At 47.9% G+C, this 25,834-nt stretch overlaps 1 protein-coding gene across 1 annotated transcript in view; it reads left to right on the forward strand.

Moving 5' to 3' along the window:
- The window catches only part of ITGB5 (integrin subunit beta 5), a 112,269-nt gene that overhangs the window by 3,102 nt on the left and 83,333 nt on the right, over positions 1–25,834 (forward strand). The window contains exons 2-3 of the mRNA XM_032629316.1: positions 6,696–6,781; positions 17,252–17,456. Coding sequence (XP_032485207.1) covers positions 6,696–6,781; positions 17,252–17,456 — 291 coding nt within the window. The remainder of the gene's footprint in view (positions 1–6,695; positions 6,782–17,251; positions 17,457–25,834) is intronic.

Here is a 25,834-nt window from a genome sequence, read left to right on the forward strand (position 1 = left end):
GTGTTAATGGGGTGGGGTCGCTTCACAGGTATTTTCGGTTGGTCGGGGCGGGGCGGAGGGCTGTGGTGTGTTTTCTTTCTTTCTAGTTGGAATGGGATTAATGGCCTTTCTAAATGTAAAGGAACACTTGATTTACAGGTGCCCATTTGTTGGTGAGGCTGCTGCTTCTGTTGAACGCAGGGTTTGGTTACTGGGCCACGTGGTGAAAAGTTTGCTCCCAGACAGGCCTTGACACCTCCCCTGTGGCGGATGCTTGAAGCAGGGCTGTAGAGTGCCCCTCCCCCGCTCCAGGCTAGTTCCCTACCCCACTGCCCCCCAGAGTTTTTCAGAGATGGTTGCTTGTCTCTTGTAGAGTTATTCTCAACTCTCGCTCAGAGTGACCCTGTTAAAACTCAAGTTAGATCGTGTCGCTCTGCTTCAAACCCTCCAGTGGCTTCCGGAAGTCCTGCCAGTGTTCTGCCAGACTCTCCATGAACGCCCCCTGCCCCCCGTGCCTCTCACCACTTCCCCTCATGCACTTCAGTCCAGCACCGAGGGCCTCGTTGTCTTCAAGCTCAGCTGCAGGCCTTCCCTCTGCCTGGAATGCTCTCCCTGCAGGCGGGCCGCCTCCACCCCCCCCCCCCCACACCCCTCAGCCTTTTCTCAGTGTCTCCAGCTCAGCCAGAGCTGCAGCCTCCTGCCCCACGTTCTTCCTGTCTCCTTGCCTTCCTCGATTTTTCTCCCTAGCACTTATCACCATCTAATGTACTTCCTTATCTGGATTATCGTCCATCCTCTCTTCTGAGCATTGTGCCCCTCACCAGGACGTAAGCTCCGTGAGGGCAGGGAGCTTTGTCCGTTCTGTTTGACACTGTATCCTCTGTGCCTCGACCAGTGCCTGACTCATACTTGTTGAATGAATGGATGAACACGAGTCTTGGTACTGTGTGTGTGTGTTGGAGGCGGAGTGTCCCATCCTCACCTCCTTGCCTCCTCCTCCAACTAGCTTTGAGGTCAGGGACTATGCCTGTAACTTATTAGGAGGAAACATTCATCGTGTGAGGGAGAGAACTCATTTGAGTGTGTCAAGATTTTTTGAGCTGGAATCTATGAGAGAGGCCATTTAGTCCACCCCTGGAATTGTTTGCAGGAAGATGCTGAGGCCAGGAAAGGTTAAGTGACTTGTAGCCAATAAGTGACAGAACAAGTACTTGGATCTTTCGTGCCAGGAAAGCCTTTTCCTCAGCCCATGACTCCAGCCCAAATGTCCCGTCCTCTGTGAAGCCTTGTCTGCATCCCTCAGATGGAGCAGAGTTGGCCTCTCCTTCCCTTGCTCTCATAGCATATTCTGTCTGTTAGAGAGACTGGGGGCTGCCTCATCTGCTACGTGGTGAATTGCCGGGTCTCACTTAGCTTTAGGTCCCTGATACGGACACAATGATTGGTACTCAGTTGAGTCCTCCCCGGCTGGCCACTCCTACCATGGTTTCAATGACCTTAAATCCCTCAACTTCCTAAACATGTAAAAACAATTTTAGTTACAGAAAAATTGAGAAGGTGGTATAGAGAGTTCCCGTATGCCCCACTTCCCGTTTTGCCTATTATTTACATCTTGCATTCATATGGCATATTTGTTACAATTAATGAACCACATCAATATGTTATTATTAACGAAAATCCAGGGCTCCTTAGTTGCGGCATGTGGGATCTAGCTCCCTGACCAGGGATCGAATCCACATGCCCTGCGTTGGAAGGCAGATTCTTAACCACTGTGCCACCAGGGAAGTCCCCAGTTGTCTTTTTAAAAATAAATTTTTGAATAGGTAATATATTCACATACTTTTTAAAAGCATAACAAGAGTAGGGTGAGAGATCTTTTTTCCATTCTTGTTGCCCGTTAGTCTGGGACATTGCCCACACCCCCTTCCCTGCACAGACCATCCCTGTCAGTTTCTTATGGATCCATAGTGTTTTCTGTACATTTATTACAAATCTCCCTCCCCCAGTTTTATTGAAAGGCGGCACTAAACACACTGTTCTGTGCCTTGCCTTTTCTGTTAACTTAGCGACAAGTATATCCGAGTGGGCTTCATATCAGTATGCAGGGAATAGGGAGCATGCACGTTCTGTTTTAAAGCCACGTAGTATTCTAGGATTTGAATTGGTGTTTTAAAAAAACCAAGTCACATCTGTAAAGCCGACGTTGTCGCGTGTTTTTGCAGATGTCTGCTGTTCAGAAAGGCAGTAAAGATATAAACAAGACAGATCCTTCCTAGGGCGTATTTACACTTCATGGTAACATCTTTAGACTGATGACTCTTTAATTGCTAGAATCAGCACTGGAAAGACTTTGTCACACGTGGGGATTGTGGTTCAGGGCATGGGAAGAGGCACTCCAGTGCCTTACCACTTTTTTCCCCCACCCCAAACAAGAATGATGAAATGTTTTTATTTTCTGTTGTCTTGAAAACAATGAGTAAAATGTAATTCGGGATTGTGTTTCTCTCACCTAGCTGGAGGAGGGTGCGGGCAGGAAGGGATGGATTAGGAGAAACATTTCACGCATCTTGAAGGCAGAATCGGCCGGACATGGCGGCTGCCTGGATATGACTGTTGACAGGCAAGGATGAGTCAATGAGTTTGGGAAGGAGACAGTGTTTTCAGATGATGGTTTGCAGTAAACCCCTGGCTTCAGAGACATTAAGGGCTGCAGGCAGCTGACATTGAGCTGGAATGGTCACTGTGCAAACAGTAACCAAGAAAAGTTGTGGCCACTGTCTGGGCCGCTAGCATCTATTACCATGACCTAGACGCAACACTCTGACATTTGTGAACTGCAGCTGTTTAACGTTTTTTTCATTGCTTCCTTCCTTTCAAAATGCTATTGGTGCCAAGTGACTCATCCAGCCAAATCTAAGCTTACTGAAATATTAATAGGTGGAAAGAGGAGAGATGCCAGAGGGAGTAAGGCTGGCACCGTGGCTCATATCAGCACACGGTCTGTGCTTCTGGTTCCCTGAGTTCCTGGCTGCTACCTGGTCCCTGGCAGACTGTGAGCTCCTGGGGAGCAAGGCCTGGGTCATTCATCTCTGTATCTCTAGCATCCCCTAGTCCGGTGCTTGGCGTTTGGGACATGCTTAGAACAGGGTTTCTTGAATTTTAATGTGTCCCAACAGCAACCTAGTTTTGTTTTTATATTTAAAATAAATTCTTAATTTTTATACGATTGTAAAAGGTTACTTTCCATTTACAGTTACTACAGATGATAGCAATGTGATTTTAGAGGAATCATTTTGAGTGCAGGGAAACTACTTTACTATTGCATGTGAATATGTAAGAGTAACAGAAACAATTAAGGATGACAAATATTTTATAGTTGTTCAGTATGTTTTCCTACCAGATGCCTGTCACATCCTTGGAGCCTCTTCAGGATTACGTCCAAGGTCTTTGGGGCTGACAAAGCAGACGACCAGAGCCCAGTCTGATATGGGTCAGAACAGAGGAGCCCTTAATGCTGTGAACCTGGACCCCGACCCAAGGTCCCAGAGCTCAGTGATGAGGCCCTGCTATTTAGAAAGCGGTGTTTGTGAATTTATGTTGATTAGGGCAGAGACATAAATGAGACATCCAATCTCAAATTCCTTTCTGACTGAGGGCCTGTTGGACTTCTCTCCTCCAGAGGACCCTGGAGCTCACTGGTCACATGGCCTGCGTCTGGGATGGTGCAGGGATCCCCAGGCAGGTACCCTACGTGGGCACTTGCCGACCAGTGCCCCTTCTGTGTGTTTTTTTTTTTTTTTTTTGTGGTATGCGGGCCTGTCACTGTTGTGGCCTCTCCCGCTGCAGAGCACAGGCTCCGGACGGGCCGCTCCGCGGCATGTGGGATCTTCCCGGACCGGGGCACGAACCTGTGTCCCCTGCATTGGCAGGCGGACTTTCAACCACTGTGCCACCAGGGAAGCCCCAGTGCCCCTTCCGACCTCTTACTTGTAGACTGGGCTCCTTCTTTCAAGTCACTCTTGTTTTCTCATGTTTTCAACTGTAAAATGAGGTGACTTGACGAGCTTATGCTAAAGCATTTCTAGCTCCAGGGTTCTGCAGTTCCATTATTTTTATAGAAATGATTTTATACATCAAAGCAAATGACATGCCACAAGGGCCTGAGTGTGTATTTGATAAGGTTGAGGAGAGCAGAAGAAAAGTCACTTTCATTCTAGTTTTGATTTTTTTTCACCCCCTCAGGTAGTGGTTTCTGACAGGTAAGGAGTTTTTTTTTTTTTTTTTTTTTTGTTTCAGTTATCCACATCTATTTATTTAATGTCAATACTTCAAGCTAAGTATTCTGGGGAATATCTTTTTTTTTAATTGAAGTATAGTTGATTTACAATGTTGTGTTTATTTCTGCTGTACAGCAAAGCGATTCCAGTAAGGAGATTAGACCAAAACATGGAACTGGCATTTTGAAACTTTTCCTGCCATCATTCTCTTTTTTAAAAGGCTTTTTAATTTTATTATATTTTGTTTTATTTTATTTATTATCCCTCCCCTCCCCCCTTATCCCTCGGTAACTATAAGTTTATTTTCTACATCTGTAACTCTATTTCTGTTTTGTAGATAAGTTCATTTGTAGCCTTTTTTTAGATTCCACATATAAGCGATATCATATGATATTTGTCTTTCTCTGTCTGACTTACTTTACTCAGTATGACAATCTCTAGGACCATCCATGTTGCTGCTGCAAATGGCATTATTTAAAAGGTGTTTTAAAAAGTGTCTATCTGAACGTCTCCAAGTGAGTGGATTCATTTTACAATGAGAAAGGGGGTTGTCAAGGCGGGCAGGAGGCAGGCAAGCCCAACTTCCCCCGTGGGCTGGATTCTAAGACCTTCTTGGTGAGTGTTTGGGACCCGGAAAAGACTCTACCTCCTGAAATGAGGCGTGCATGGTGGTTGGTCCCAGCTTGTTTCTTCCGGAAAATGTGTTCTGAGTCCATTACTGCACCCAGGAGGTCCTGCTGTAGGCCTGGCAGTGAGATTGTGGTCCCCCAGCTCCAGGGGTATGAGGCAGGGGTCCCAACAGGGCGATGGCTGGTGGGGAGGGTTCAGGTTGGGGTCTCTGGCTGGGGAAAACCATCATTCTTGCCCTCTGTGGGCTCCCAAAGCTGCCCTGCCTTTCCTCCTAGCACCTCAGGTTCCATCCCAGCTGCCATTATTATCCCAAATGGTATTTGTTCCCTCTAGTGTGGGGTGACACGGTGCAGCTTCCTGCGTCACCCACTTGCTGAGGATTTTCACTGCTAGTGACAAAGAAGAAGCAGACAGTTAAAATGAGCAAATTAGGGAAATGTTACAGTTTTAAGATGTCTTACAACCAATATTGTTATGTTGTTTTGTGGAGCTAGGGAATAGTCTCCGCCTCCCGGTGTTTTCTCTTCCACTCTCTCTTGTTAATCTCATTGACTCTTTATTTTCCCCTTTATGGTCTGAGCCCTTCTTCCTAGGGCTGGTGGCCCTGGGTTTTTCTTTTTTCTATTTATCTGCTGTGCCCCTAGGCAATAGCCAGAAGAGACCCAGTGGGTCTGTTAGTGCTGTGAGGACCAAATAAAGTTATTTCTATTTCAGAGAAAAACCAACCAGTTCTGCTCTTGGTCAAAAGAAATCTGTCAGGGATGTTTCAGAAAGGAAGAAAAAGAACTGGATGCTAAGTTTCACCAAGAATGTCTTTGCTGTTGGGGGTGGGAGCTGGAGGTGGGGTAGAGTGAGGTAGGGAGGTAGGTGAGGAGAGGGGACAAGGGCTTTAACCTCAGTACCACAGTGGAGCCTGCCTTGGGAGGCCCCTCCCCAGATGAACGGCACAGGGATGGGGTGGAGGAGGTACTGGCCTGGGCTTGAAATGAGTGACTTTTATAGCAATATAGAAGTTTCCTTCTAATCTTAGTTTCTGATTTTATTTAAAAATCAGGGATGGATTTTGAATTTGATCAAATGCCTTTTTTTTTTTTTTTTTTTTTTTTTTTTGCGGTACGCAAGCATGTGGGATCTTCCTGGACCGGGGCACGAACCCGTGTCCCCTGCATCGGCAGGCGGACGCTCAGTCACTGCGCCACCAGGGAAGCCCCTCAAATGCCTTTTTATTACCTCCTGAGGTGGTATGTTTTTTTCTTACTTGACCTACTAGTAGATATATTGAATTAATGGATTTCCCATATCTTAAGCTGACATTGTATTCCTGGAATGTATTCTTCTTTAAGGGCTGTGCTGGCTTCTTTTGGTACACTGTGGATTTGGTGTGACAGTACCTGATTCAGGATTTTCTTATGCCTGAAGAAGATCGATTGGTTTTTTTTTTTTTTGCCTTTTTGTACTATTTTTGTCATTTTGGCTGGACTAAGTGTAAAGGGGCCTTGTTCCCCCTCAATGAGGCAGGACCTGCTGTGTTACTGGAGAAGGCAGTGGGAACTAAGTGGGTGCAGCAGAAGGAATGGGAGTTGCTAACACAAGTGTGCACGTGGTGGGTGCTTCGAAAACTGTCCGTCTTTAGCTTTGGCCAGTGAGCCTTCACCTGCAGTTAGCACAGGGGCCTTGCACCCCTCAGCCTCGCGGAGGTCCCCTGGTAAAAAAAAAAGGAAGTGACTCCTCCTCCCGCCCCATTCAAAAGCCACATTAATAGAGATTACGGCCAGAAACTAATTGGTGCATCTTTATCTTTCTTTGAAGGTCTCAACATATGCACTAGTGGAAGTGCCACCTCTTGTGAAGAATGTCTGCTAATCCACCCAAAATGTGCCTGGTGCTCCAAAGAGGTATGTGTGTGGGGGAGGGGAGGAGTGCTGTGAGGGGTGGGGGAGGGGTGGGAGAGGGGTGGGGGAGGGCATGGGCTGCACCACAGCACGCAAGTTGACTGTGCAGATTCTGCGAATTGCCTCTTCCTCTTTCTCCCAAGGCGATGACGAAAAGAAAAGCTACATTTTTATAAGTTGGGTCTCTAGGTAGTGTTGAATGGTTTAATCCTGTTTTGGGGAAGCAAGGTCTTCTTCCCTTTTGTGGGGGAACCAGTTATGACTCTTGTATAGTTTTCTGCAGTTTGGTAAAAGACCTGAGCTTGTGAAGTGAGTCTGTTGCATAACAATTTAAAACATGCCTGGGTGGGTGGCCTGTTGGTGGACGCCAGTCATTGTGGAGTGACTTATCTGAGGATGAATAATATGAACTGGCCTCTGTGAAATGATTTTATTTGAAGACAATGGCTGCTGTTTCTTCAAACCCTGTAGGAAGGGATGTAAGTTTGGGGTGGTGATAGGCGTATTGCTATCGTAAAGCAATACAAATACCAGTGCTTGGTGGGCTCATCAGGAAATATTCAATTTCTAACCCTCCTGTCTTGGGGGAAATTTCTGGGTCACTTTTCTAAACTTGTTGGAACCATGGAGCACAAACCCTCTCTGCACTAGTACACCGTTAAAGGTATTCTTAAAAGAACCCAAGGTTCGCCATTTGGGCTGCCTCAGCCTCTGCAGTTCAATGTGCGTGCCTGTCAGGAGGACCAAGGATGGCTCCTGGGAGGCCAGACCTCATCGCCATGATGCAACTGCAGAAGTCTAGGGACTCCTTTAGCCTCTGATGGCTGAGAACAATCGTGTGGGGACCCCCTACTAGATGCCACACATTTCGTATATCGTGTGTCTAATCCGCACGACAGCTCTGTCGGGTGGGTGGCAGTACACCCGTTTTACTGATGAAAATCTCAGTCTCAGAGAGGGGAAGTGACTGTTTCAAGGCCACACCATGTTCCAAAGTTAGGGTTTCAGTCTGGCTTCCTGGACTTCTGAGCCCAGGCTCTCTCTTCTAGGCTACACTGCCTCTTCCATGTGACTATTCTAGAATTTTTTCTAGTAGAGAGTAAGATTACTAAACAAGCTACTTTGAGAGAGGACTCTTCCCAACATATGAACCCCTCGTATTTGTGCTTAATTGTACTGTCTTTGTTATCAACTTTCTTTAAAACCTTTCACTGGTTCCTTATGACCTGCATGACAAATCCAAGTTCTGTAGCCCCTGCCTGCCTCCCCACCTTCATCCCTTGCTTGCCCGCAACACTTTAGCCCCAGGGAATGGCTCGAAGGTCCCCAGAGAGTCCTGACTGATGTACACCCTCATGGTTTTCCCTGTGCTGCTGCTTCTCCTGCAGGGCCTTCCCGGCTTTCCCCTCCTTTCCCTGACCAGCACCTTGTCTTCAGTTTTCAAGAGTTCAAGGGCTTCCCTGGTGGCGCAGTGGTTAAGAATCTGCCTGCCAGTGCACGGGACACGGGTTTGAGCCCTGGTCCAGGAAGATCCCACATGCCATGGAGCAACCAAGCCCGTGCGCCACAACTACTGAACCCGTGCACCACAACGACTGAAGCCCACGTGCCTAGAGCCCGTGCTCCACAACAAGGGAAGCCACCGCACTGAGAAGCCTGTGCACCTCAGTGAAGAGTAGCCCCTGCTCACTGCAACTAGAGAAAACCCGCACGCAGCAAGGAAGACCCAACACAGCCAAAAATTAAAAAAAAAAAGAAAAAGTTAGTTCAAGACTCATCTACTCCATGAAAACTTCCATGGTTTTCCCCCAGACACATCTGTCTGTCCACCCAACCATCTATCCATCCATCTGTCCAACCATCCATCTGTCCGTCCATCCATCCATCCATCTGAAATGAGAATGTAAGCTCCCTCCACCAGAATGTTATGGCAGTGGTTTTATCTGGTTTCTTCACTGCTGGATCCCCCACACCCTGACTGGTGCCTGGCACATAGTAGTTGCTCAGTAAGATTGATGGAAGGATTTCACTGAGTGGCTGTTTATTACGTGTCTGCACGTACAGGCCATGACCACCTCTTTGTCTCCCCTGTAGTCCGTCCTCCTTCCGTTGCACTTATAGCCTCTTATTCTGTGCATTTGTTTTCATGCCTGCTTCCAATTAAATCATCATCTCCTTGAGAATCTTTGTCTTATTCATCTTCAGATCTGGCCAAGAATCTGGCAGGAATTCATATTTGATAAAAGAAGCCTGCTAAAAAGACATGGAGTTAGAAAACGAAAGTTTAAATCTCAGTTTTACCATGATTTATTTATTGTCACTTTCTTGGTATGTAAAATGAAGATGAGAATTCTCACCCTCCAGCATTTTGGGAGTACAAAATGAGATCAGTTCACGAGAGGGCTTGTGGATGGGACTGCTAAGTAACCAAGCCTCCTGAACCTTGTCATCTACGGATATTTTCTAGTGGAGTGTGGGCAGTGGGATCAGGAAGCCGGGCTGCATTGTCTACTTTAGGTCTCTTCCGTTCCTGGGCTAGTACTTCCCAAGTCTGACGTCCCGACACTGGTAGTGACTGATGTTATCTTGCGGAGCATATCATTGTCCTGGCCCCACACCTGGGTTCGCTCTGTGCTTATAGCCTCAATCTTGGCTGAAGAACCTCCTGTGATGCCTGCTCGGGAATGCGGCTTCCCACCCTCTTGGGAGGTGAACTTTCCCCATGGCCTGAGTGTGTTTCAGAGAGCTGGGTTTGGGGCATTCAGGAATAGTTTTGATCAACCCCTGCCTCTTAGCGAGACAGGATAAGTGTGGCCGAGTGCCTTAACAGTGAATCCTGGGACATCAGCGCAGAAGTGAGGTTTCTGCCAAGAACACATGACGTGTGTGCGCTGGAGGGCTGGTGCCGAGTGGAGGGCCAGGGAGGGCCTGGTCCCTAACTAGTGTGTTCCCGTGGATGCTGATCCGCCGCTAGCCACCCTGTGGCTGCATACCGCCACAGATTAACCCCCGAGCACATTCCGTCAGGAGCCCGCTGCTCCAGATCCCACAATGACTTCCTTATTTATTTGGGGTGGGGGTGGGGACGTCTTACTCTGCATTTAACACTGCTTGTAGCCTAATTCCATCTCCTCTCCCCAGTCCCCCCTCTCGTCACTGTATTCTCCCACAGGTGTGGCGTTTGAGTCAGCCAGTGCCCTCACACCCCCCCTCCACCGTCTCCATACTTCATGCTGGTTCTGTCTGCTCTGTCTTCATTTTCTTCTTTTTTTTTTTTTTCCCTTTTGCGGTAGGCGGGCCTCTCACTGTTGTGGCCTCTCCCGTTGCGGAGCACAGGCTCTGGACGTGCAGGCCCAGCGGCCATGGCTCACGGGCCCAGCCGCTCCCCGGCATGTGGGATCTTCCTGGACCAGGGCACGAACCCGCGTCCCCTGTATCGGCAGGTGGACTCTCAACCACTGCGCCACCAAGGAAGCCCCTCCTGTCTTCATTTTCTAACTGTGGCTTCATTTTCCCTGGTGGCTTTAGACAAGGGGTCCCCAAGCTCTGGGCCACGGACCGGTACTGGTCTGTGGACTGTTAGGAACCTGGCCGCACAGCAGGAGGTGAGTGGCGGGCCAGCGAGCAAAGCTTCATCAGCTGCTCCCCATCGCTTGCGTTACCTCCTGAGCCTTCCCCCCCCATCCCCCCGTCCATGGAAAAATTGTCTTCCACGAAACCAGTCCCTGGTGGCAAAAAGGCTGGGGACCGCTGCTTTATTTTTTTTTATTGTGTTTGGGGATTTAAAAAAAAATTTTATTTGTTTTTGGCTGCGTTGGGTCTTCGTTGCTGTGTGCAGGCTTTCTCTAGTTGCGGTGAGCGAGAGCTACTCTTCGTTGTGGTGTGTGGGCTTCTCATTGCGGTGGCTTCTCTTGTTGCGGAGCACGGGCTCTGGGTGTGTGGGCTTCAGTAGTTGCAGCACGCGGACTCAGTAGTTGCGGCACACGGGCCCTAGAGCGCACGGGCTTCAGTAGTTGCGGCGCATGGGCTCAGTAATGGCACACGGGCTGAGTTGCTCCGCGGCATGTGGAACCTTCCTGGATCAGGGCTCGAACCGTGTCCCTTGCTTTGGCAGGTGGATTCTTTTTTTTTTTTTTTTTTTTTTTTTTTGCGGTATGCGGGCCTCTCACTGTTGTGGCCTCTCCCGTTGCGGGGCACAGGCTCCGGACGCGCAGGCCCAGCGGCCATGGCTCACGGGCCCAGCCGCTCCGCGGCATGTGGGATCTTCCCGGTCCGGGGCACGAACCCGCGTCCCCTGCATCGGCAGGCGGACTCTCAACCACTGCGCCACCAGGGAAGCCCCCTGGCAGGTGGATTCTTAACCACTGTGCCACCAGGGAAGTCCCGGCACCTTTGCTTTAGACCTTACCCTCCGGCTTCAAGACCAGAGTTGCCAGACTCTCCCTTACCCTAGACGAGGATGTTGAAGAGATGCTGCTGGTCTTTACCACACAGCTCAGCCCCTGTCTCCTGTCCTTCGTCACAGCCCTGGGCTGTTCTCGGCAGTTTGAACACTCCCTGTGCTGTTTGTACTGCATGGCGTAAAACATGCAGCAAACGCCGGCAGCTTATTGTCTATTTTGTCCTTCATTTTTTAAAAGCAGACATTTGTCTCTGCTCTAAGAGAGTAAGTTTCACAACCCAGCTAGCTGTGAAGAGACGTGTGCGGGGAAGAATGCGTGTGAATGCTTTTATGGCAAGGCCTCGGGACAGCCTATGTTATTTCCACTCACCTTTTCTCGCCTGTAACCAGTTACATCCCTCAGCCTAAGTGCAGTAGGAGCTGGGAGACTTAATCTAGCTGTGTGCTGGGGAGGAAGGGGGAAGGGGCTTTGTGGACCAGCAGCCTGTGCCAGGGGCAGGGAGGCCAGCGTGCTGGACAGAGGACAAGGTTTGGGGAGAAGTGGGCGGGGCTGAAGGACTGGCGTGTGGTCCCCCCGGCCCCGCACGGAAAGAAGGGTTGTGGGAGCCCCGGTGGAGGCAGAGGCAGACAGGGCGATGGCACTCAGGGTTGGGGGTGAGGGAGACTCTTGAGGTGTGAACGTGAGCCAACCTGAGGCCATGTTGCTGTGAGCGGTCCAGGTTGCTGTGAAACCAGAGGGAGAAGGACCGGGCAGGCATGGCCACCCCGTGGAATCCCGCGGGACAAGAACAGGGAGGCCTGGGGCGCTTGGATGGTGGATGTAGGGGCAGACGTGGGAGGAGGTGGAGAACCTGGGCCGCGGGGAAGGGTCTTTGCCTTGGAGGTGGACGTGGAGAGAAGGAATGAAGGGGTCAGTAGGACTGGAGGTGGCAATGTGAGGAAGGAGACAGAGTAGAGGCTGGGAAGCAAGACTGGCCGCCTGGGCCTCCTGGGAGATTACCGTGGTGGGGAAAGGAGAGGGAGGGCGCATGACCTGTAGTCTCCTTTGAGCTGGGAAGGAATGAAAAACATAAGCGTCCGCCCCAGCTCACAATAAAATACAGACCTATGAGAGAACATCTCTTTGCGGTCCTGAAAGAAGCATCTCGGCCTATTGCAGGTGCTTCGTGAACATTTGTCCAGTGCATTAAGTGAGCTGAGCGGAAGCTGACAGGGATTTCCCCCTCCCCCAGGCAGGCAGGCCACGTGGGGGTGTGTTGATGGTGCACAGAGTTCAGTTTGTCATCCCTTAACCTTCTGCTCCCCTCCCCCGCCCCCTAATCCACAAGGGCTCTGTCGAGCCAGGGCCGAAGCCCAGAAAGCAGCTGGCTCCGTGCCTCTGCCCGGTGCTCTGCCTGTTCACCAGTTTGTGACTTCTTCCCCCTCATCCCAGGATCCGGCAGTCTGCCCCCTTTCCTGCCTGGGTTCCTCTTCCCCCAGGCCTGCAGTTTCTCAACTCTTCCACCCTGCTGTTTGTTTCCGCAGCAGGCAGCGAGGCGCCCAGAGGATGTGATGACCAGAGTGGCACAGGCGGACAAACCGAGTGCCCTGGCCACGGTGGCCTTGGGTGCAGGAGGGAGGTTTTTTATTAACAGAACGTAGGGGAGTTCAGTGTACAGTGAACAGTAGACCTCATTATATCCTCCATGTAATAGGCGATGGAGGGAGCAGAGAGGGCCAGGCGGTAACAACTCCGAGCGAGTGCCAGTGTCGGAACAAAAGTAAAAGCCATCTAAATTTGGAACGCCTCCCTTTTCTTTCTTGTATTATTACCGCTTAGTGACTAAAAGCCCTGAAAGGTATTTCAAGTTCCAGTGTGCATTCTGTTGCTTCTCTTGGTAATTTGCCTGTCATGTAGTTACCCTTCCCTCGTGAGCCCTTTGGAGGGTTCGTGATGGTGTTTCTGGAGACCACGGACAGATGCTTCCTTCACGAACTGAAACCTCTTCTGGCCCGGAGCTGTAAGCACCTGTGAGCATTTGAGCTGCCCCATGAGAGCCCATCCTGAAAGTAGTTTCCATTTTTCTGTGTTGAGATGAAGACTCATACCTGTTTTTCTGCATCAAGTGGCTATTTACCCTCCAAGTTTGATAGGTGGCAGGAAGAGCTCAACACCTGAGGCAGCAAGGAGATAGTAAATTCAGAGGGTTGGAGTTTGGGGGCCCAGAGTCAGTTTCCCGCTCTGGAATTCAGCCGTGACCTTGGCTGAGAAGGGAGGCAGATGATGCAAAGAACACTGAGCTTACTTCCAGAAAGCTGAGGCCGGAGACACTTAAACTTCTCAGGAGAACATACGCATGAACTTAAGCGTGTGGGCTTCTGATTCCTCATCTGTAGAAGTGAGGGGCTGGCACCAGGTGATGCATCCAAGGTCCCTTCCCCCTGGAACTTGCTGTGTTCTGACACCTGGCAGAGGGTCAGGTGTCAGGTCTCTGGGATCTGAAGGCTCTTAGCACATCAGACTTCAGGATGTCACTCATAAGAGGAGGATTTTCTTAATCACGAGTCTTCCTTTCCTGCAAGGGTTTATAATTTGGGGCCTCTGCATTCACTGAATTCGAAGCTTGGAAATGGTGGTATCGAGGCATTGTCTTTATTTATAACATGTGTGTACCTGGAAGGTCATAACCGTCACAATATATGCCCCTGGTCTTTGTGGTTTTGGTTTCCTCTCTTTAAATATGCATCCATCCTTATTCAAAATTAAAATATCTAGAGAGGAGCTAGAGGAGGGGAATAGAGGCAAAGCCCTTGGGCTGGTGGGGTTGCCATTCCCTGCAGGGTCTGCAGCGCTCTCTGTCCCTTTCTTGGGCAGCAAGAGCCTATGCTAGAAGTCAGTCATGGCTCTTTTCAGACTGCATGCCGGAGAGACCTTCAACTATTGTGGGCATCCTTGATTGATGTCGAGATAGCTGCCTTACTCTCAGAAGGTTCTCCAGACTTCCATGCCCAGAGGTGCCTCAGCCAGTGTCTTTGAGGCCCTAAAGATCTGGGACAGTGACAGGACTCAATATATAAAGGCGTCTCAAAGGTTCTCAAGCACATCACTGAAACCACTGGGACTTCCCCAAGTAGCAAGCAACTGAACTCTGTGAAACAGGAGAAGGTTGGCAAACCTGATAGAAATGGATGGCCCTGAGGCCAAGTCTGAGTTTGGTATGAGTGCCACAGTAGGCTGTCCCTTGCTGCCTGTGCCGCTGGAGCTGCTGAGAAGTGGGCTCCCCGTACTGTCACATTGCTGAGTGGTAGGCACTTCTGAAGTCATCCTGCAACTGGCAGTTTGAATGTTCTCAGTGGCGGTTCTCGCGCTGGCAGCTGGGTGACAGGAGTTCACGGTCTTTCCTGCTGGTGCAGCAAACTTCACGGAAGCCACGTGCATTGGATTGGAGGTTTGCCACCACCTTGAAGAATGTTACTAAGGAGAATGAAGGGAAAGCTGTTACCAATGAGGGGCATGAAGAGGGCTTTGCTCCTAACATCCTAGAGAATAAAGAAGCCCCAGAGCACAATCAGGAAAGCCAGCTACACAAACAAGGTTGTAATTGGCACTCTGTGGCTGCCTCTCAGTTCTTCAGGTGTGGGAAGCACGTCCTGGACTTCAGGTCTCCTGAGGAGCCCAGCAGGTACATCTACCCTGAGCAGCAGGTGGCCCTGTACAAGTCCTCCCTCAGGGACTGGTACTGCCTGTCGGAAACGGCCTTTGAGCATATTGACTGGGAAGCTTGGACGAAGTTCATTGCTGGTGAAGGTGTCCAGGCATTAGGGAATGATTTTTTTTTTTTTTTTTTTTGCGGTACGCGGGCCTCTCACTGCTGTGGCCTCTCCCATTGCGGAGCACAGGCTCCGGATGCACAGGCTCAGCGGCCATGGCTCACGGGCCCAGCCGCTCCACGGATCTTCCCGGACCGGGGCACGAACCCGTGTCCCCTGCATCGGCAGGTGGACTCTCAACCAGTGCGCCACCAGGGAAGCCCTAGGGAATGATTTTGATGACGTGAATGGCTGAGGCTGTGGTGAGGAATCATGTAGCTGCCTCCTGCTTAGGGTGAAACAGATTGGCTCTGTGACCTAGTCTATTCCGGAATGCAGGCTGCTTCAGACCAAGGGGAGGGCCGTTAGGGGTTTCCATCGCCCCTGGGAGACTGAAGATGCTTTCCTCGCCAGCCTGGTGGGGTGGGGGAGGGGATGTGCTCTGGTCTGGTGGAGACAGGTGCACTTTGACAATCAGAACTGGGCGGAGGACAGCCAGCTCCGTGGAATTGGGTGAGCTGGTAGCAAGGCCAGCATGCTGGCAAGAAGTTCAGAAATTCTCTAGCCACGTACGCTCTGAGCAGGCGAACCCCTAAGCGCTTTCAGCTCTGGACAGCTAATTCACCCTGTGCCTCGCACAGCTCAAGACAGCAGTCCCATACCTGTAAGGCCCTCAGGAGGTTACCTCTCCTTTCCCTATCCCTGGGAGGTTTTTACTGCTTCATCGGAGCCAAGCTAGACTGTTCGGAACCCAGTTTAGAAACCTCAGCTTTGGAATCTTGTAATTGCTAGAATAATCATTGTTCTCACCGTGTTCCACAAGTGTCTGTGGAGCCATTTATATTTACAGCGCAGTCCCGAGGTTGTTGACATGCAAGATCTCCCATCATGTCAAGAGTTCAATAGACAAAATTAAAAAAAAAAAATTCAGATATAAGCAAACAAAAAAACCAAAAGCACAGAGGCCCAGAACAACACATCTGGTTTTACTTACTTAAAAATATTGCAGTCTTCTTGACTTCTTGGTCTTGAGTCTTGCAAAGACCCCAGTGGGCACTGACTGGTCTGGGGCATCCTAGACCATGATGAAGGGGGAGGGGAGTCCCTCTGCGGTCAGCGGACTCTTGACTCATCTGAGGCTCTTTGGCAAAGTGTTTACAGTGGCGGGAGGAAGAGAGAGCATCTAACTCCTCCAGCCATTACTCCAGTCCAACCAACTGGAAGAGGGGATCTTCCTTTCTACATCCAGCAGTGAATGGGTTTGCTTTGCCATTGAAAACCCCCTTACTGGAAAACGATCACTGCTGCTAGGTATCCTACTTTATAACAAAGTATATCATTTCATTTTAAAGTAAATGGCCCAAACTCCTAGTACCCCAAACTGGGGTGGGTCATCCTGATGCACAGCCTTCTCCTAAATCCAACTGAAGGAAAGAAAGATTTTTCTTATCAGTGTGGCTTTATTGTTTAAACAACAATAAAGAGAAAAAGAAAAATATCATTTTATTCCCTCTCCCCTAGCACCTCAGCTATCTTAAGTTTTTATTTTTCTTTGGCATCCTAATGCAGATACCATTCTGTTTTCTGATTTTTTATTCTTAATGTTTTGAAATTTCTGTTCAGTCTTCTTCATAATTATTTGTGATGGCTGTACCATCTATTGAGGTGATAAACCATATTTTTCTTCCGGTTTAGGGATTTTGGCTTCAAGTTTATGATTGTGCTATTCTGAGGAACATGCAGTATATATCTTACAGAGTTTTGCTTTCCTTTTGATAATTTTCTGGTGATAAATTCCTAGGAGGCGACCAAGGGGTCAAAAGGTACGGCATTGCTCTCCAGAATGGTTGTGCCTGGATATGCTAGATGAGGGAACAGCTCAGAGGTTGACTCTTGTTGTCTGAGTGATGACTACTTGGCCACTTATATGGTATCTTTCAAAAATTTTTAGTTATGCGACTTTTGACCGTATCAGTTATTTTCTCCTGCTTATCGTGTAGACAGGCACATGTTTTAAAGGAGCGTTTTTGACCATTAAAATAACGAGACCAAGCATTTTTACTGTGCGTGTTCACACCTTGCAAAATGCTTTCACATCCGACACCTCACTTAATCCTCATGACGCTTGGTGAGGCACTTGGGGGAGTTTCTGTTTTGTCTGCTTTTAGGAAATGGAATGTAGAGGGTCTGAGGTCGCAGGGTGGTGATGAGTCTACAGCCTGAGGTGTCCTGGAGCTGCTCTGACCACCTCCTGCCCTCTTCCCCTGTTTCCACACCTCCAGGACTTTGGCAGCCTGCGGTCGGTCACCTCCCGGTGCGACTTGAAGGCAAACCTGGTCAGGAACGGCTGTGGCGGCGAGTTTGAGAGTCCGGTCAGCAGCACCCAGGTCCTTCGGAGCCTGCCTCTCAGCAGCAAGGGCTCCAGCCCCGCGGGGTCAGACGTCATCCAGATGACGCCGCAGGAGGTCACGGTGAACCTGCGGCCCGGTGAGTGAGTGCCCTTGGTGTGGACCTGTTCAAGATGGTGGAAAGATGAGCCGGACCAGGGAGGGGGCAGTGGTGAGGTGTGGCCCAGACCCCAGGAAGCAGAGTCCAAGGCCTTTGTGGATGATCGGAGTATCTTTGCTATTTTAAAAAATTGTAAAATATATGTAATGTACAATTTACCATTTTAACCATTTCTAAGTGTGTAGTTCAGTGGCATTAAGTATACTCACAGTGTTGTCTAACCATCACCACTCTCCATTTCCAGAACTTTTTTGTTATCCCAAACTGAAACTCTGTACCAATTAAACACTAACCCCTCACTCCCTCCCCCACCAGCCCCTGGCAGCCACCCTGCCACTTTCTGTCTCTGTGAATCTGATTACCCCAGGTACCTCATAGAAGTGGACTCACATATATATTTGTCCGTCTGTGACTGGTTTATTTCACTTAGTGTAGCATCCTCCAGGTTCATCCATGATGTAGCACGTGCCAGAATTTCCTTCCTTTTCAAGCTGAATAATCCTCCATTGTACGTATAGACACCTTTTGTTTATCCATTCACCCATCGATGGACTCTTGGATTGTTTCCACCTTTTGACTACTGTGAATAATGTTCTTGTTTTTCATGGGAGGATGCTGGTATGTTTACTCCCTAGTTCATGCAAGTTTCTCAGGGAACGTGCTACTGCCAGGAGAAAGTATTTTTTCCTGTCAGCAAATTCCATTTGAATCAGTGGCATTCTGAAAGGACGAACTTGCAGAGTAGAGATTTTTTTTTTTTGTGACCCTGGAGCCTCTGCCAGCCCTGGAGTTGATTGTGGTATAAGGGAACTGACGGTTTTTGCACACCTACTCTGTGCCTGTTACTTGACCTACCCGAAGGTAGCTGATGTAACTTTACACCTGAGGAGCTGTGTGCTCAAGGGCTCCCAGTCAGAGCAGCGAACCTGACTCAGTATTGAGTCTTTGTGGTCGCACAACTCATGGTTGTTTCTAGCTCACCACGTTTGTCGTTTTGTCTTCTACATATTAGGTCCCTTGCGATGTCAAGGGAGGATGTGAGTGTGGCCAAATGAGAAAGTATCACATTGTTGAGAGAAGGCAGCTTTTTTCCCAAATCCCATTGATTTTTAGCCTTTTTTTCTTTCTCATTGTCTAGGAAACCACTGGCAATAACTATTTCCAGGTGGTTTGTTTAGACTTCAGGGCGGCTGGGTCAGTGGAAAGATGAGGGATCTAGTTGGCCGTCCTAGGCTGTCTGGTTCTGGCTCTGTTCCTAGCTCAGGGGTCCTGGGCAAGCTGCTCTACTCCTTAGCGTCTCAGGGTCTTTGTCACCTTCATTCCTCACAGCCCTGTTCAGAGGCTTAAATGAGACTTTTTGTATAAATGCACCTGAAGAACTTTTAATTGTTGTTTTCAAAGAGTAATGGCCAAAGATGCAGATTTTGGAGTCAGCCACGTCTAGATTTGGGTAGAGATTCTCATGTCTCAGAAATGGATCTAGCACAGCCCTGCACGTCTTATAGTATTGCCTGTTCTTCTTGTTGTCCTTAGAAAGAACTCTGAGTCACTGTGTATTTGAGAACTGTTGTATTTTGCTTATTGAATTGTCTTGGAAATAAGAAACGGAAGAAGGGTGTAAGTGGCGTAGAGCAGCGTAAACTGCTGGATGGCCCAGGGATTAGTGCTGGGATTAGCTGAAGTAACTGTTTTCACAAGTCATCTCACTGGAGGGGACACTTCGCCTTTTGTTTAGTGAGATTCCAAGTTGAGAGAGAGAAGGGGGAGCCCTTACAAAGCTGTGTGAGTGGGTAGAGAAGAGGAAGCTTTCTGTGAGCCAATGTCCGATGGTGTCCTCCGGGGGGAAGATGAATGCCTCTCCCTACGTGGAGTCAGGCTCAGGGTCAAGGGCTCTGACCTAGAAGGGGACGTAGGTGTTGTTGTAGACTATTAATATATCAGAACACAGTGTATGATAAGAATGGTTACGACTAACATCAAGGGTGTATTTTCCTTTTTAACATAACAGCGTAACAGTCACTTCAAGAAAATTCTTACAGTCATTCACTTTAACACTGTTTTTCATTCTTACTAGATCTTCTGTCTTTGCATATGTCTTCATATTTTTCGTATGCTAACAATGTATTATTGTGTACTGTTTTCACTTAATTTTTGGAAACAAGGACCAAAAGTAACACCTCTAGAAGAGTTATAGTTTGAGGGTCATCATCGAGGGAGGTTTTGATTTTTGGAACTGCTCATCTAGAATTACTCTGAGCCTGTGGTGCTCTCTCTAAGAAACATTCTTCATGGTGGAAAATCCTTATTCTTTAGGGTAGATTTAATTTAGGGAAGAGTTGGAGGTCAACACAGAATCAGAGATGTCACAGTTTCAATTCCAGTTTTCAAAATCAGAATTCAGGTGTGGCTCTAAGGCAGAGAGACTGTTGTTTGCTTTGACTTATCAACTGGCTTTTAAAACAGCCCCCAAAGAAGTGACTTGATTGAGGGCACCCTCCTTGGGCAGAGTTCTCAAAGTTCTCATGAAGTTTATGCACAATGCTTATTTATGCATGAGGTTCAACGTATACTCAATTAAAGAAAGAAATCACTCTTATTTGGTATAGTCAAATCTCTCGCTAAGCATTATGATTCAGTTTCCAGTATTGGAAATAAATGGGAAACATGATCCTGTGTTCATACAAAATCACGATGCGAGTGCTGTGTGCAGCTCTGGTCCTAGGGAAGGTATGGTGATGGAGGGCCCTTTGCTGTGGCGGTCAAGGTGAAGGAGGGGCTGGCTGCCCTGTGAAGACGCACCCAAGCTGTGAGGGTGTTTCAGTCTGTAGAGATGAAGGCTTAGGAGGAGATCAGATGATAATCTGAATTCCTAGAGGTCTAGAACCTTGTGAACATGTTTCTCAAATATAGAAAGGCTTGAAGCCAATGATCCCTCTTCAAATTTTGAAAATTTCAGTAATTATAAAGAGAAGGACAGTCAAACTGCAGATATTTATTTGGGGAAAGGGGAGAATGGTCTGTTGCAATTAACAACATTTTCAGTTTACCAAGCGGGTACGTACTTCAGGGCAATGCCCCCGTGACTCAGGAAGGCATTCAGATATGTAACGATTGGTTTTTCCATTGTGTATTTTTAGGAATGCTTTCCTGTCTCCTCCTTTGCCCTGCTCCCCAATACCTCATAATAGGTATTTGTTGAATGAAGTATAGCACTTTACTAGCCTCATGCCAGACTAGTCAAGGACAAGCTTCAGCACAATATGTGAGGTACTTCACCAAGGCAAAGTTAATTGTTCTGGGATAAGCCTGGAAAAAAAAGAAAGAAAAATTCTCCTCTACTTTAAGCAGAATTTTTTGTTTTGCTTTGTTTTTTTTAAATTGAGATATAATTCACATACTGTAAAATTCACCATTTTGAAGTATACAATTCAGTGGTTTGTAGCGTACTTGCAAGGTGGTTACAACATCACCACTATCTAATTCCAGAACATTTTCATCACCTCGAAAAGAAACCCTGTACCCGTTAATAGTCACTCCTATCCTCTGCCTCCACGCCATATTCGGCCCCTGACATCCACTAATCTATTTTCTATCTCTGAGGTTTTGCTAACTCTGGACATTTCATTTAAATCATATAATATGTTGTCTCTTATGTCTGGCTTCTTTCACTTAAGCAAAATGTTTTTAAGATTCATTGATGTTGTAGCATGTATCAGGACTTCATTCTTTTTTATGGCCAAATAATGTTCCATGGTATATTTATAGATACACCACGTTTTAGTTGATGGGTATTTGGGCTGTTTCCACTTTGGGACAATTATGACTAATGCTGCAGTGAACATTTATGTACACGTTTTTGTGTGGACATATGTTTTCAATAATCTTGGTTATATAGCTAGGAGTGGAATTGCTGGATCATATGGTAATTCTATGTTTAACTTTTTCAGGAACTGCCAAACTTTAAGCAAGATTTTGTATAAACACAAGATCATGTTTTCCATTTTGTTTCCAGTCCTGGAAACTGTATGTCAGGATAACAATCTTAAAAAAACCTTAACAAAGGGTATAAAATCCTTAAGAAAGGATGTAAGCTTTAAAGCATATTGAAATGGTAAAAAGCTAGAGGTGGAGCAGTTAGAAAAGGTTTACTTAAGTCTTTATTTGCCTCAATCCCTTAGCCTGTTAAAAAGTGACCTCTGATTGGTAGCTTAAAGTTTTTTTTAATGTTTTATTTTGAAGTAATTTTAGAGTTGCAAGAAGTTGCAAAAATTATAGAGTTCTTGTGTACCCTTCTCAGCTTTTCCCAATGATAATATGTTACATAACCAGAGTTTGTAATCAAAGCCAGGAAATTGACCTGGGTACCATACTGTTGACTAAACTGCAGGTGATTGGTTGCTTTTGATACGGGCTTCCTGCCAGCCCTTATCTATGCTGCTTTTCTCTCCTCTCCTACGTTCTGGCTGGAGATGGCAGGTACCTGACTTAGGTATTGCTTCTGCTACCCAGACTGACAATGCACACTTAAAAAGACTTGATGATGGATGGATAGTGCTTTGCTATAGACTGAATATGTTGAAATTCTAACTGACTCCCAATGTGATGGTATTAGGAAATGAAGGGGGGCCTTTGAGAGGTCATGGGGTGGAGCCCTCATGAATGGGATTAGTGCTATCAAAACAAAACCCCAAAACCCTCAAGACACTGGAGGGTGCTTCCCCCCTTCAGCAAGAAGTCTGTAGTGTGAAACCCAGAAGAGGGCTCTCACCAGAACCTGACCACGCTGGCCTGATCTTGGACTTACAGCCTTTATAACTGTGAGAAATAAATTTCTGTTGTTTGTAAGCCACTTAGTCCATGGTACTTGTTATAGCAGCCTGAACTAAGATAAGATTATTTTCAAGGAAACTAGAAGTGCCAAGCCCTAATTGCTTGGGGTCAGACACTGTGAAGGCCAGTAACTCTCCTGATGGTTCCATCTGTCAAGTGTCAGAATTCTGAGGTGGGGAGTGGTGTTTGGTACAGCAGGGCGGCCAGTGAGGTAGTTCTTTGCTTCTGGGTCTGGATTTAATTCCGGGTATTAATTGCCATCTGCTGCAGTGACCAGAGAGCTGGATGATAAGTCTTATAAGTTGTGCACTAGGCCCCTAATTCCCTGCTCAGCTGTAGTCCTTTTTTTTTTTTTTTTTTTTTTTTTTGCGGTACGCGGGCCTCTCACTGCTGTGGCCTCTCCCGTTGAGGAGCACAGGCTCCGGACGCGCAGCCTCAGCGGCCATGGCTCACGGGCCCAGCCACTCCGCGGCATGTGGGATCTTCCCGGACCGGGGCACGAACCCATGTCCCCTGCATCGGCAGGCGGACTCTCAACCACTGCGCCACCAGGGAAGCCCTGTAGTCCATTTTTAACATAGCTGATTTTAATGTTTCTTTCAATTTCTAGCACAGAAGTATAATTCTAGGGAATCAAAAAACTACTTATATTGGGGATAGCAGGAGTATTTATCTGTTGAGACACTACTTTATCTTAATATTTGAACAAAAATCAATCTTAAAAAACTCAAAAGTTGTTGCTAGAATTCTCTACTTTCATTTTCTGGTAATGTTTGTCATCTGGTATATGTTTCTAAGGAAAAAGCTCACTTGTCACTTTTTATTGAAGGGAAGACAGAAGAAACCTTTAAAAATACATTTCAGAGGGAATGCTGGTTGCTATTGATTATGGTGGGAGGATCTACACTTAGGAGCCCAGTAGTGGCAGGAATTCTTTGCGAAATACAGCTGGGGCTGGGTGCGTTGGAAGCAGGAAAAACCAGCAGGACGTGGGAGGGGCTGCTTGCAGGAGAAGCTTCCTCCTCACAGATGTGAGGTGATCAGCATTTCTCTTCTTTTTTTTTAAATATTTATTTATTTGGCTATGTCGGGTCTTAGCTGCAGCATGTGGGATCTTCTTTGAGGCACGCAGGATCTTTCGTTGCAGTGTGCAGGCTCTTCATTGTGTGTGGGCTTCTCTCTAGTTGTAGCACGTGGACTCCAGAGCGCTTGGGCTCTGTAGTTTGTGGCACACGGGCTCTCTAATTGAGGCCCGCGAGCTCAGTAGTTGTGGCGCACGGGCTTATTGCCCCGCAGCATGTGGGATCTTAGTTCCCCCAACCAGGGATCAAACTCCCGTCCCCTGCATTGTGAGGCGGTTTCTTTACTACTGGCCCACCGGGGAAGTCCCTGATCAGGTTTTCTTTGGGGTTTGCTTTATCCTATTTCTCTGATCCTGCTGCTTGTCCTGAGGCGGGGGTTATGGGGGATGGTTCCAGACAGGAGGGCTGCAGCCACAGGAGGAGACGAGCCTGTAAGGGAATCTTTTTTTTTTTTCATAAATTTGTTTATTTATTTTTGGCTGCGTTGGGTCTTCGTTGCTGCACGCGGGCTTTCTCTAGTTGGAGCAAGCAGGGGCTACTCTTCATTGAGGTGTGTGGGCTTCTCATTGTGGTGGCTTCTCTTTGTTGCGGAGCACGGGCTCTAGGTGCATGGGCTTCAGTAGTTGTGGCTCATGGGCTCAGTAGTTGTGGCGCGTGGGCTCTAGAGTGCAGGCTCAGTAGTTGTGGCTCATGGGCTCAGTAGTTGTGGCACGTGGGCTCTAGAGTGCAGGCTCAGTAGTTGTGGCTCATGGGCTTAGTTGCTCCGCAGCATGTGGGATCTTTCTGGACCAGGGCTCAAACCCGTGTCCCCTGTGCAGATTCTTAACCACTGCGCCACCAGGGAAGTCCCTGTAAGGAGGTCTTATATGGAGAGGGAGGAGGGGGACACGTGGGCTGCGTGGTGTCACCAGAGACTGGCACAGATCAAGTGCCCACAGTGAAGGTGAGCCCGGCTCTCACTCTCCTGGACTCACGAGAGGTGGCGACTGGTTTAAAGTCTCGGGTGGGGTCTTCCCTGGTGGCACAGTGGTTGAGAAGCCGCCTGCCAATGCAGGGGACACGGGTTTGATCCCTGGTCCGGGAAGATCCCACATGCCGCGGAGCAACTGAGCCCATGCGCCACAACTACTGAGCCTGTGCTCTAGAGCCCGCAAGCCACAACTACTGAGCCCGTGTGCTGCAACTACTGAAGCCCGCACGCCTAGAGCCTGTGCTCCACAACAAGAGAAGCCACTGCAATGAGAAGCCCATGCACTGCAATGAAGAGTAGCCCCTGCTCACCGCAACTAGACAAAGCCCGCATGCAGGAATGAAGACCCAACACAGCCCAAAATAAATTAAAAAAAAACAAAAAAAAGGAAATGTTGTCGTTATGATTAAAAAAAAAGTCTCGGGTGGTGCAGAACTGGGTGGCTGGAGGTATTGTTGAGTGTGCATGGTTCCGGAAGTGTACCCAAAGATGGAGAACTTGCCCCAGACCCTCTCCCGGCATAGGGCGCCCCTGGCGTGCAGCAGCAGTTTCACCGTCAGTCAGCTAACCATGGGGGCTCCCTCGGTGGGGGAGTTGCGGCACTGTGGCTTAATTCCCGTGCTTAGCACCCTCGCTGAGAAGTGGTCCAGAAATGTCAGTCCCTCCAAAATCTGCTGATGTAACTGAGTCCAAGCTCGTACTGCTCACAGCATAACAGGCCAGTAAGTTGAGAGGCGAGCTGCTGGGGCAAGGAGTAGCCACTGTATTTGGAAAGCCAGCAGACCGAGGAGATGGTAGACTAGCGTCTCAAAGAACCATCTTCCCTGAGTTAGAATTCTGGCTTCTTTAATACTAACAGGGGAGGTGGGTAAGGGCCTGGTTCCTGCCAGACTTGGAAGGGGATGTGTTAATTTCTTCCTTCTTGCAGCTAATCACAGATAGGCCTGTCAGGATGTTTCCTGTGAGCTAAACAAAGGTATTTTAGCTTAATGCTCATTACCTGGGAGGCAGGGTTCCCAGAGATGGGTCAGTATGTATAATTTAATCTTATAGGCAACATCCCTTTAGTGATTAACTTGTAGTAGAATAATAAGGTTCTTCCCTATTACACTGACAGAACATTGAATTATTGCCAAGGCCCACTGAGGAGTTTGTAGCATTTAAAATCCAGCATAGATAAGGTAGCCATAAACCCTCATTCCGAACATTAATGATATTACCCCTTTTCTTATACCCCTCCCTTCTTGGAAAACTGGGAGAGAAATTTTTTTTTTTTTTTTTTTTTACCACTTGCAGCCTCCCTATGGGGAGGTGTGTGTGTGTTGTAGTGATCAATTTCTCTTAGAATTTAATGACAAGAGATTTCTTACTTCAGAATAGATAACCCCTTAGTATACAAAGAGACCTATGTACCACATCTCGTTTCCCTCTTTGCCTTCATGTCTGGAAAATTTGGAGTTAAATATAGTACCCAA

The sequence above is a fragment of the Phocoena sinus genome, chromosome 4 (assembly GCF_008692025.1).
Source record: "Phocoena sinus isolate mPhoSin1 chromosome 4, mPhoSin1.pri, whole genome shotgun sequence".
Taxonomy (NCBI): Eukaryota; Metazoa; Chordata; class Mammalia; order Artiodactyla; family Phocoenidae; genus Phocoena; species Phocoena sinus.